The 8,351-nt window shown below is 45.0% G+C and overlaps 1 protein-coding gene across 1 annotated transcript; it reads right to left on the bottom strand.

Moving 5' to 3' along the window:
• Positions 1-2,892: 2,892 nt before the first annotated feature.
• On the bottom strand, positions 2,893-5,043 carry LOC101162873 (uncharacterized). The gene is made up of 2 exons (XM_004080108.5): positions 4,604-5,043; positions 2,893-3,390 (listed from the first exon to the last, which is right to left on the bottom strand). The coding sequence occupies exons 1-2, from the start codon at positions 4,862-4,864 to the stop codon at positions 2,962-2,964; spliced, it is 690 nt and encodes a 229-aa protein (XP_004080156.1). The 5' UTR covers positions 4,865-5,043; the 3' UTR covers positions 2,893-2,961.
• Positions 5,044-8,351: the final 3,308 nt, after the last annotated feature.

Raw genomic sequence — 8,351 nt, 5'->3', positions numbered from 1 at the left:
TCCTCTGGTGCTCCTGTGGAAGGAGTTGAAATAAAGAGGGCGGAGCCTCAACGTCCCACTGTAGAAAGAGTCTCCTGATCCATCGATGGGAAAGACCCCCTGAAGTCGGAACACTTTGTTCTGGACCCTTTGGAATGCTTTGTTCTGGAAGACTGTTTGTCTTTGAGAGAAGACAAACATGTGGTTTGTTCCACAATTTGAACATTGTTGAAAATCGAGGAACCTCGTTTACGGAGAACCGAAACCGGAACCTTTGGTTCCACAGGAACAGCCACTGTGGGAGGAGTGAATTTAGGGCGTGGTCATGTGACCTACTGCTTCCTGTCATTTCTATATTTTGACAACACGGTCGTCCCCATCTCAACTAAGGACAGACTGATCACCTGTCAATCAAGAGGACACGCCCACTTGTCAAATATTAAATCCACAGAGGAAAAACAGGATTTGAAACTCCGTCATCCATGCCGGCATTCACGGGCAAGTCTGATCCAGGTCTGTTCTTGCTCTGATCCTGATCCAATCCTGGTCTGGTCCAGGTCCAATCCAAGTCTGACCCTTGCCTAATCTTTGACCCAAATCAGGGTCAAAATCTGGTTCTGATCTGGTCTTGGTCTGATCCAAGTCTGGACCTGGACCACATTTTCCAATCTTAGTCCAACCTTGGTCTGGTCCTGATTCGGTCCTGGTCAATCCTGGTCTGTTCTACCGATGGTCGATGGCTGTTTAATGCAAGTTTGATGAAGAGGGCGGGGCGACAGAAGCCCCTCCCAGCCCAATAGTCTGGTCTTTGTGAGGTCAGATGATGTCAACAGGGGTGATGCTGAGTCCCTCAGACGCCTCAGTCTTTAGAAAACCGCTCAAATATTGATGAGGATTAAATTTTCATAAAGTTGGGGGGAGCTGGGGGGGCCAGCAGGAGGTGTGACTGTTGACTTAGCATCATTTATTGATCACAGCTGACGGACAGAGGGGAGCGCCGGCTCTCAGCGCCGCCACCAGCTCTGCTAAGTAATTAAACCGACACTTTAACTCATGGTAACAAACCCCCCCCACAGGGTGCTAATTACACACATCCACCCTTTGTTGGTTAATTACCCTCCTCTGTGTATTTCAGACTCTGTTGGCTCTTGTCATGTTTAACTTTAGATGTTTCTGTCAGTGTTGACGTTCTGGTTTTGGGCTCTTCTGGTCCAGAATCTTCGGTGGAGTTTATTCTCAAGTTCATCTCCATGGAAGAAGAATCTGTGTGTTGATCATCTATTCTGCTTTTTTCACCCAAAAAAAACCAACGCGTTTTGGCATCCAATGTTTTGAGCGTAAAACTATGAAAAGACGTTTTCTGAGAATGTTTGGTTCTACACGCCGTCTTAGGTTTGAAGCTCAGTTCACACCAGGCTCAGAAACGCGCGTTAAAGCGGACGCTTCCAATAAAACGTTGATGTAAACGCTCGGATACGCACACATCTGACTTCCACGCTCAAAACCTTTCGGGTTTTACGTACAAATAATAAAACGTTGAAAGTTGAACTTTGACCAATCAGGGACTTGGATTTGGTAGTAACATCTTTTTAATTCATAGAAGTGCTAACCGTTTGAAAATTGATTGTGGAGGAGAAATTAATAATTGCAGTTTGTGGTCTCTGGTCTCCCATAACTAACTCCATGATTTAGAGGGTGGAGGGCCTTTCTGCCCTGGGCCGGGGTGGGGGTCGGGGCCTCCGGTGCCCGGTGGGGGGCGGTGGGGACTCCGTTAGTCGGGGGGTTGAGTCCAGTGCTTGGGTGGGGCGGGCTGGGGCGCTGCGCGGTCTTCCGGGCACAGGTGTGTGGGGGGGTGGGGGGTGGAGGGGGAGGTTGAGTGGTGGTCTGGGTTGGCTGGGGGGAGTTGGCAGGGGGCCCTCCTAGCACTGGATGGGCTGCCCATCTACACCTGTGGTTTGTCAGAAGATTCATGACCCCTGTTGTTAAAGTAAAATCTGTCCAACACAAGAGGCCTTCAGCTCTCATCTGTCTGCCCAGCTGTTGGACAGGACAAGTAAAAAAAATAAAAAAATTGCAGTTTGTCTCCGGATAAAATTCTACGACCGTTCATGAAAAAGCCTGATTGCGCAGATTTACACCGCTTTGACATTCCACGCCAAGACTCCAGTGGCGGTTTTTCCCATGGGCAAAGTGGGGCGGTCGCCAACCTTGTGGGGGGCGCCCAAAACAAAAAAAAAAACAAATCTTTGCCAGTTGTTTTTATCCTCCGCAGTTTTCATAGACTAGATCCGCCCACTTCCCCGTAAAGTGAATGAAATTTGTGTTAGAGTGCCCCACAATGGTGTCGACCTGCTGCTGTCATGACAGCATTTTGCGCTGTGTGCGTAGAACACGCTGAAGAGGATGTGAACAGGTGGAGGACAAGCAGGTAGAGAGGCAGAGTGGAGGAGGGGCTTAGACAGACGGACAAGTCTAGTCAAGGTTTCTCCTTCCATTGTGATTCTGCTTCAATGAAAGTGAGGTCCAGACAGACTCGGTTCTGTGAGTTTGGTCCACAGATGTCCAGAGAAAAACTGAAGGATTATGTGGTAAAAAAAAAAGTAGAAGCTTTGGAGAGCAGGTTTCTCTGGTTGTCTCGAGCTTTACCTGGTTACACATAAATCCTCTCCAGTTGTTGCTCCTGGTGCTCAAAGGTTGATGTTTGTTGACAGGAAGGTGGAGTTTCTCTGAGCATTTTGACATCTTGTTGGGTCTGCTGCCCCCTAGCGTCCAAGAACTGTCAGTAAATCCTGAAATTGAAAGTATCTTCTGTTAAATAATTGACTTAAATCGACATAATCTGGTTTTAGATTAGTTTCAAGACCTTTACTTTTCTGCATCTTGACTTGAACCATTCAGATATATTTTCCCCCATTCAGGCTGTATCTTTTTATTGTATTATTGAGTGTGGAGCAGCAGGGGGCGCTGCAGTGTCATCTAAACCTATGGGAAACAGGACTCCACTTCCTCTGCTTCCTCCTTTTCCATTTTCCTTCTAAAAGACTGGCATCTTTCCAGACAGTTCTCACACAGGAGGCTCTTCTGGACCAGGAGGAAGCTCCCTGACGCCACCTCCGGGTTCTGGTGGGTCAGGATGGGGTTCCCGGCCATGTTGACCTTCTCCAGCTTCTTCAGCCTGCGGAGGCAGCCGGGGAAGTGAGTGAATCTGTTGTCAGAGAGGCCGACGTACCGGAGCTCCTTCAGCCCAACGATGGAGGCCGGGAGAGCGTCCAGCCGGTTCAGAGCCAGGTTCAGAGTCTGGAGGTTCCTCAGCTGGCCCAGCTCACCGGGGAGACTCCTGAGGCGGTTGTTGCACACATTCAGAACCAGCAGGTTCTGAAGGCAGCCGAGACTGGCGGGAAGCTCCTCCAACTGATGACGTACAGACGGACAGGCAAAGTAATCAGTAATGGTCCCGGAAATAGATGAGCCATTAATCAATATTCACCAATAATCAATAATTTACCAAACTTAAATACGAATAAAGCCGGCCTTCAGGCGCTGCCCGCCCTCGCACCCCCCTATTGCCCCTTGTTCACCTGCCCCCGCTCTCTGCCCTCCTACTTTCTGCCTCTGCCATCATGGTCAGAGCTGCATGTGAAAACTTCATGCTGATGGTTTTATCTCCATAGCAACCATTTTATCTCTAGGTCGCCCGGCGGTGACGAACACGTCTGAGTACATTTTAGAAGAATCGGAAAAAGTATATTTTTGGATTTCCTCGGCTACGGAGGTTTTTTGCTAACCACGCCCACATTCCCAAAATGTTCGTATCATGTTGTTTCATTTAGATTTCACGTAAATATTTTTCACAAAAAAAAAATGTGCGAGCAACAGGGGAACGCCACTTTCGCCTCGCCAACGCCATTCAAAGTCTACGACTTCTAATTCCAGCTTTTGTTTCCAAGTAGCCTCCCAATGACGCTCGAGGAGTTAGTGTAAATTTCTGGAAAGGGATTTTAAATTTTTTTTAATTCAAGATGGTGGCTTCTTCCCGAGGTCAAAGGTCAATGTAACTCTGGTTGACGTCATCCATTTCACACAGTTAAAATATAATTAATAGGAGCGTTTTGCGACTATTATTCATGAATCCGCTGTGTTCTGAAGATAAAAACGTTGATGGTTTGTTGAAAAAATAATTGGTTTTGGCAAAAACTGTTCTGACACATTGCATTGTGGTCTGTAACGGATCTAGTGAGCATCGATGCACACTGGTTTTTCGCAGACACTTTCCAGGGTGCTGGATTTTGTATTTGTAGATTCAAACAGCAGTAGAAAAATGGTAAACGTGCTATAGAGTGAGTAGTGTAGGAATTCAGACATAACCTTAACCTTTTGGCTTGTGTGCATGCAGTTTATGAAAATGTGATGACATTTTTTAATTATTTAGTTACTTCACCTGATTAACAGGTCAGTTTAACCTGTTATGGATCATAAACAGACATATATTTTTAGGAGGGATGTTTTAATCTCATAAAAAATCCAAAATAAAATTATCGATTTTTATCAAAAAATGTAAAAATAATCTTAATTCAAGAAAAGTTCTGAGTTTTCTGTGAATTCTTTAGGAGCTGGAAAAACAGACCTGGTTGCTGTGCAGATCCAGGACCGTGATGCTAAAGAAGATAGCAGTAAACGTGGGAATCTCTCTGATCCGGTTCCGGCTCAGGTCCAGTTCCTGAAAGCTGCTCAGCTCCTCGATGCACTTTGGCACGGAGTCAAAGTCCTTGCAGCTCAGGTTCAGACGCTGCGTCTTGAGAGGCGTCAGCTGGAAGCAGCTCAACGCCATTTTCAGGCTGAACTTCTTGCTTTTCCCAGACTTTGGGGTCCTCTTTCCAGTTGCCATGTTGCTCCAGAACACCGGTGGATTCTGGAGTTCTGGGCTCAGACTGTTCCCGCCTGAATGACGGAATCTGTCTCTTTAAATCCCGGTTTTCAATCAGCAAGAAAAAGATCAAAACTAAAGATGGGACAGGAACTGAAAGATTCGAGAGACTGGACTCAGCCAGGCATTTGTTTTCATGTGTTTCCATGGCAACCCCTGTTTGCCACTAGCAGCCAGGGGCCTGAGCGGGAACCTCTGTCTGTTTGTCTAAATTTAGAAACCACTTTAAACATATCAGTCATCCTGGATGTTATATTGTCTTCATTTGTGGTCGTAAAATGAATCAATGACTTTTAGTATCAGTTGGACGTACTAACTCCACATTTCTGCTTTTTTTCCGTAGGTTTAATGTGTTTAAGTTCTTCCAGAGGTGATCAGTGAAACTTTTACTTGTAGTTTTCTGTCACGTGTAAAGTAAAAGTCTGCAGATTTATAGAGAAAAGCTTGCAAAGGTTATAAAAGGAGCTCTAGAAGTGTAAAGGAAATATCTATTTTAATAGCTCATTGCTGCTGACTGAACATTTTCTTTATCTACTTTAAGAATCTAGGATTTTGTTGCCCTTTGTGTATTTTTATAATTGTTTTTTTTACTAGATTTTAATAAACAAAAAGTCAAAATCTATACCTAACCCATAAGAACCCATAGGTGACATCACGGAAAGACATCAGAGAAGTCATCTGTGGTACATCCCATTTAACTTCATTTTAAGGACAAATGGCTTCCTATGTGTTAAGATGACTTGTCCAAATTCCCTCACTTCCCTCTGGTTTGTGCAGGCGGTTCGCCATTTTTCCGGGGGTGTCCAAAATGTACCAGGAATAGTCTCGTGTGCATCGATGTTCGCTAAATTGTCAAATATAGACCATAATGCATCGTGTTTGAATGATGTGTCATTTGAAAAACTATATTTGAATTCATTTCTATCAACAATCCAAGTTTTCTCGTCAAAACTTTCTTTAGTGTGCCAAAAGTAATTTATTATTATATACATGGATGTTGTTGAGTTTGAAAGGCTTAAGAAAAGCAGAGTACGGACCCTTTAAACGAAAGAAACATGAGACACATCTGTGAGGGATTACTGCACCATCTCACCTTCCAGGTGCGGAAATGCTGACCATCAGGTGAATTCTGGCCTGAAAGTGACACATTTTCTATAAAAATCCAATTAGATTCCTTTTCATGAGAAATGAGGCTCAAACTCATGATGTTGCTTAGCTTCATAACCTGCAGGTAAAGCAGGTGATCCCTCTCCTTTTTGTCTTTGTTTGCAGAAACAGCCGCTCCTTCAGGGAGACTTTCTGCTCTTGAATAAAGTCTGTTTGTGTTCCCTTCAGTCCAAACCAACCACGAGTGGAGCCGCTCTGGAGCTAAACTAAGTGACAGTTATGGTGCGACGTGTTTAGGAAAGCCGGCACCGGCGGGGCCGAGGCGCTTATTTAAGATTCAGATGGACGTGGTTTCCCTTCCCTCTGAACCGTCTGTGCCTCATAGGGTAAATGTTTGTCTGCATTTAGCTGAGGGAATTCAAACCCGGGGTTCACGGTGTTTGGATGCGGCCAAACCGAGCCATAACAGCAGATGGATGTGTTTCCTGACTCCAGTTCACACAGATGCTATGAATGTTCAAGAACCAGACTTACAACAGGACCATTTATTTACATCTATTCCCTTAAGGAAAAGATTGTATTAAATCTGAGGCAAAGTTTTAAAGTTCCAACAGTGTTAACGTAGATTTAGAATGTTACTTTCTGTCCTACTGAGGCTTTAGTCTAATATTATTTATTATCTGCTTCCCTTTCAACGTTTCAGAAAATTGTCTTTTTTTTTTTTACCCTAAAAGCAGCAATACTTCTATTTATTTCTACCCAAAATGATGCAGAAGCTCAATGCAGTTTTGGGAGCTCAGCAGGGCTCTGTGTTGGGACCTTTCCATTGAGCAGCATCACCATGGAAACGGCTGTGCTTGCCTCGTCTTGAGCAGGAAACTGCCCGAGACCAGGAGAGGCGGTGAGTCGCTGCAAAGACATGGGGACACTGTGACACGTTTCTGCGTGCCCGTCCCAAGTCTGGGTCAGAAAGGGCTTCTCTGGTAAAACTAGAAATGAATCACATGGCTGAATTGTGGAATGTGTTACTATGGCAACCCCTGAAAGGAAAAGTCTTCTGAGAGAAATTAGCCTGCGTCTCAGCTTTGACCTGCTGGCGATGGTGAGCGGATAGTGACAACGGAGATGAGGGAAATCTGGGTGGCGGCCTTCTGCGACGGGGTCGATCCTAGAAACGACCCCGGTTTGGCGGATTCTACAGTGGAGACGTGTGATTTCATTTTAATCCATAATCCTAATCTGCTACTCAGGATTATCTCGTTGGATTCGTGGTCACACTTTCCTTTGGTCCATCCACCTGCCAATAAAAGCCCCGCCCCAAATCTAAATGCCAATAGAAACAAAGATAATTTGACGACGAAATTACAAACAAAAACAAGTTTATATCGGACATCACAAAATATTCAGACCGGCCACTTGTCCAGGTTGTGCCCCCCCCCCCACCCCCCCCCCACCCCCCACCCCCGCCCTTGAATCACAGTATCTGGTATAGGCTTCACCAATCATGTTACCCTAGAAGAGATAAAACGGGTACAAAAAATGAATGAAGGCTAAGAATAGGGTTAAAGCTTGTTTTTCAAATGACGACAGTGAATCAGACTGTAAACATGTTTCTACTAAAAAGAAAGAGCCAACGACATTGGAGTGAATGGGGGCTGACCTGCACCGGTCACTTTTCAAACCTGATTCAATTCACAAAATCGGTTTAAAAAAAACAAAAAGCTGGACGCTCACTTTTTTGTGTCACTTTAAAAAAAACATGAATATTTACAGAAGACACACTTTTCTGTTAAAAAGTTGATGCCAAAGGCAGTTCTGGAGCAAAACACCAACCAAACTCCACTTTATTGACACATTTTCTAAAAATACATACATGCAGGTCATGAACGTGAGCAGAAAGGCTGGAATGGAGGTCAATTCAAGCATCTGGAGAACATTCACACATGCTTGCAGTTAGGTAGGACTCTCAAACTGGCCTGTTTAAAACCTCACATTTCACAGTCTGAACGCGTTTTGAGACCCTTCCGCCCACATGCACGAGGTCACATCCTTTCACACAGGACTCGTAGAGCAAAGAGAAGAGTAAAAATGTGGAAATCTGACGTAGTGAGGGCTCATAGAGGGAAATGCCAGCACACGTGTTGACAATAGTTCCTTGTTTCCAGCATTTGGGATTTAGCAGCTGCCCCATTTTTCACAGAAACTCATCGCTGCAACCTTTGAAAACAACAGTCCACATCAGATAGTGGGTGGATCGGGTTTCAGGCTCACTCAGAAAAAAAGCTCTAGTGTTCTCCCCCGTGCCTGAGTCCAGTGGAAAAAACAACCCAAAGAGCTTTCA

Source organism: Oryzias latipes, chromosome 19 (genome assembly GCF_053564925.1).
Source record: "Oryzias latipes strain Hd-rR chromosome 19, Olatipes_Hd-rR_3.1".
Taxonomy (NCBI): domain Eukaryota; kingdom Metazoa; phylum Chordata; class Actinopteri; order Beloniformes; family Adrianichthyidae; genus Oryzias; species Oryzias latipes.
The sequence above is the reverse complement of the archived record's forward strand: the minus strand, read 5'-3'. Positions and strand labels throughout refer to the sequence as shown.

Bases quoted from the DNA above. Each gene is read 5' to 3' on its own strand.
- LOC101162873 (XM_004080108.5), bottom strand. From the start codon at position 4,864: ATGGCAACTGGAAAGAGGACCCCAAAGTCTGGGAAAAGCAAGAAGTTC. The intron at 3,391-4,603 runs GTCTGTTTTTCC...GTACGTCATCAG, and splicing joins TGGATCTGCACAGCAACCAG to TTGGAGGAGCTTCCCGCCAG.